At 43.7% G+C, this 2,848-nt stretch overlaps 1 protein-coding gene across 1 annotated transcript in view; it reads right to left on the bottom strand.

The window, feature by feature from the left end:
• Nucleotides 1-1,066: 1,066 nt before the first annotated feature.
• The window catches only part of OSGEP (O-sialoglycoprotein endopeptidase), an 8,901-nt gene continuing 7,119 nt past the window's right edge, over nt 1,067-2,848 (bottom strand). Inside the window, exons 7-11 of the mRNA XM_006087455.3 lie at nt 2,044-2,109; nt 1,870-1,960; nt 1,567-1,642; nt 1,375-1,473; nt 1,067-1,246 (exon numbers count right to left, since the gene is read on the bottom strand). Of these exons, the coding sequence (XP_006087517.1) occupies nt 1,207-1,246; nt 1,375-1,473; nt 1,567-1,642; nt 1,870-1,960; nt 2,044-2,109 (372 nt within the window). The 3' untranslated portion in view covers nt 1,067-1,206. The remainder of the gene's footprint in view (nt 1,247-1,374; nt 1,474-1,566; nt 1,643-1,869; nt 1,961-2,043; nt 2,110-2,848) is intronic.

Here is a 2,848-nt window from a genome sequence, read left to right as displayed (position 1 = left end):
TGAGATCAAGATCCATGACAGGAGTGGTATTGGCATGGTATAATCCGAATGACAAGTGTTTCAAAGTTGAAGAGTGTTACGGATAAGAGAGAATAGTCTAAAAATGGTGTAAGGAAGTATGAGAAAAACTTCACTGCCTCTAGGCCCAGTGGTACAAAGGATGTGAGAGAAAACACCACCATTGGAGGTGGGAGCAGAGGCAGAGTCCTCAGGAGAAAGCAGGGCTCAGAGCAGGAATGTAAAGGGAACATTCAGAGGAGAGGCTAAGGGTATAGGGAATTTTGTTAGTAACTGGCCATTAGTTGAAAAGAGCACAAAAGGATTCCAGAAGTTAGGAGAGGAAGGTAGATGGGGACAAAAAAGAGGGTGAAGAGTAATGGTTATTAGTCTAAAAGATGAGAGATGACTCGGTAGTTTGGGACTTCTTATGGTGAGTGACATAAACAAGATAAAGGGCATGACAGTATTAATTCTCACAAGATTTGTGTACCTGGGGCCCCCCTTCAAGCCTGCATGTAGGAGTGACAGTTTTATTCATTTTTTTATCTTTACCAGAGGATATGTTTTCATTGATTTTAGAGAGAGAGAAAGGAAGAGAAACATTGATCGGTTGCCTCCTGTACCAGGGATCGAACCAACAACCTAGGTATGTGCCCTGACAGGGAATCGAGCCTACATGTAACCTTTGTGTATAGGATGGCACTCCATACAACTGAGCCACCTGGCCAGGGCAGGGCAGTTTTATTCTTGAGTTATAAATTAGTATGCAATTGACCTGGCTCCAGGCTATTTTGAAGGAAGTCCTGAGCACCTATGTCAAAGAATTTAAATGAGACGATGAATGTAAAGCAGTTAGCACAAGGCCTGAAACTAGTATTAGTTATGATACCACTATTAAGGGGATGCTAGAAGGGGGCCTAAGCTATCCCCTCAATCTTTGCTTCAGAGGAGCAACCCCCAAGACGCTGCTCTGACCTTTGCCTCCTTATCCATTCACACCACCACCAACAATTTATTCAGTGCCATCTCCATATTGTTCCTCAAAAACACAAGCCGATTACCAACATACAAAACCAAAAATATTTTATTGCTGAGTCACCTTGAGGTTCAAATGATGGGGAGTCCATAACCTGGCCAGGACTCCCATCAGGAGAGAGATAATGGGCTCCACTTAGGGCACTATCTACTCTGATCCTGTTCACCTTGTCAGTCCCTCCAGGTGACTTCTACTTCATCTGTCCGATACCTGTGAAAAATGGGAAAAACTTGGTGGATGGCTATCCTTTAACATCTTCCATTCTTCTCTGCTCTCATGGTTCTGGACCCTCTGATGTGCTGATTTTTGCTATCTACTCCCTCCAAGGGGGTACTTACCTCTGCGTGACCCCAGATTCACTGAGGGGAGTCCTGTGTCCTGCCCGAAACATCTCCCAGCCAGCCTGGGCTATCATGGCTCCATTGTCAATGCAGAATCTGGGAAGGAAACAGAGATATGAAATTTGAGGTCTGAAAGTAGAAAACTACAGTAATTGGAGGAAAAAATCAAGAAAGGACAAGGACCATTACCTCTCATCTGTGGCAAAAAGCCGGGCTCCACGTTCCTGGCACATTGTCTCCATCATTTCCTGTAGCCTCATATTACCTATGACGAGGTGGTGGGTAGGGTTAACTTAGTTTAGCCATTTCTCCAGTCTAGCTGTATGCCGCATGTGCATTTAATTAGGAAAGTGAAGTACGGGTCCTAGGGGGCAAGGATTGGGAAGCATAGGATAAGAAATAAAACTGGTAATTTCCCCAAACCCTCAGATTTAAACAATCAGGAGGAAGATGCACATGCCCAAGAATAGGAAAGAGTCCAATGATACATACACCCTACACCTCCCACGATGAGGGCCTCCTGGGAGCCACAATGTGCCATGGCCCGCTCTGTGATCTCTACCAGCATTGCAAACACAGTTTCCTGTGGGGGACAGACAAGGGGAAAACATCAGAGGGAATCCCAACTTAGCCCCAGCTTTCTGTCCCAGCTTTTTACTCCATTACCTGCAGGGAGAAACACAGATCCTCAGGAGTACACTCGCCTGTGGCCAGCATCCGCTGGGCTGCATCCTATAATTAAAGGGGGAAAAAGAACTCATAAAACTCGACACCAAACAAACGAACAACACAATCAAAAAGTTGGCGGAGGACCTGAAAACACACTTCTCCCACGATGACATATGAATAGCCGATAGGTATATGAAAAGATGTTCAACCCCACTGGCAATTAGGGAAATGCAAATCAAAGCCACAATGAGATACCACCTCACACCTGTTAGAGTGGTCGTTATCAACAAGACAAGCAATAACAAGTGATGGAGAGGTTGTGGAAAAAAGGGAGCCCTCATTCACTGCTGGTGGGAATGCAGACTGGTACAACCATACAACCACTATGAAAAGCAGTCTGGTGATTCCTTAAAAAATTAAGGATAGAGCTACCGTATGACCTAGCAATCCCTCTCCTGTGTATATACCCGAAAAACTCAAAATCATGTATTCACAAAGATATATGCAACCCTATGTTCATTACAGCATTATTCATGGTGGTCAAGATATGGAAACAACCAAAGAGCAAAGAAAACTGGATAAAGAAGATGTGGTACATATACACAATGGAATACTACACAGTCATAAGAAAGAATGAAATACTGCCATGTGCAACAACATGGATGGACCTTGAGAATATTATTGCTGGACCTGGAGAAGCATTATGCTAAGCGAAATAAGTTCAGTGGAGAAAGATAAATATCACATGATACTCACTCATTTGTGGAATATAATTGAACGACATAAAACTGATGACAAAAAA

This window comes from Myotis lucifugus, unplaced genomic scaffold (genome assembly GCF_000147115.1).
Source record: "Myotis lucifugus unplaced genomic scaffold, Myoluc2.0 scaffold_38, whole genome shotgun sequence".
In the NCBI taxonomy this organism is placed as follows: Eukaryota; Metazoa; Chordata; class Mammalia; order Chiroptera; family Vespertilionidae; genus Myotis; species Myotis lucifugus.
Note: the sequence above shows the minus strand (reverse complement) of the source record. Positions and strands in the feature narration are given on the sequence as shown.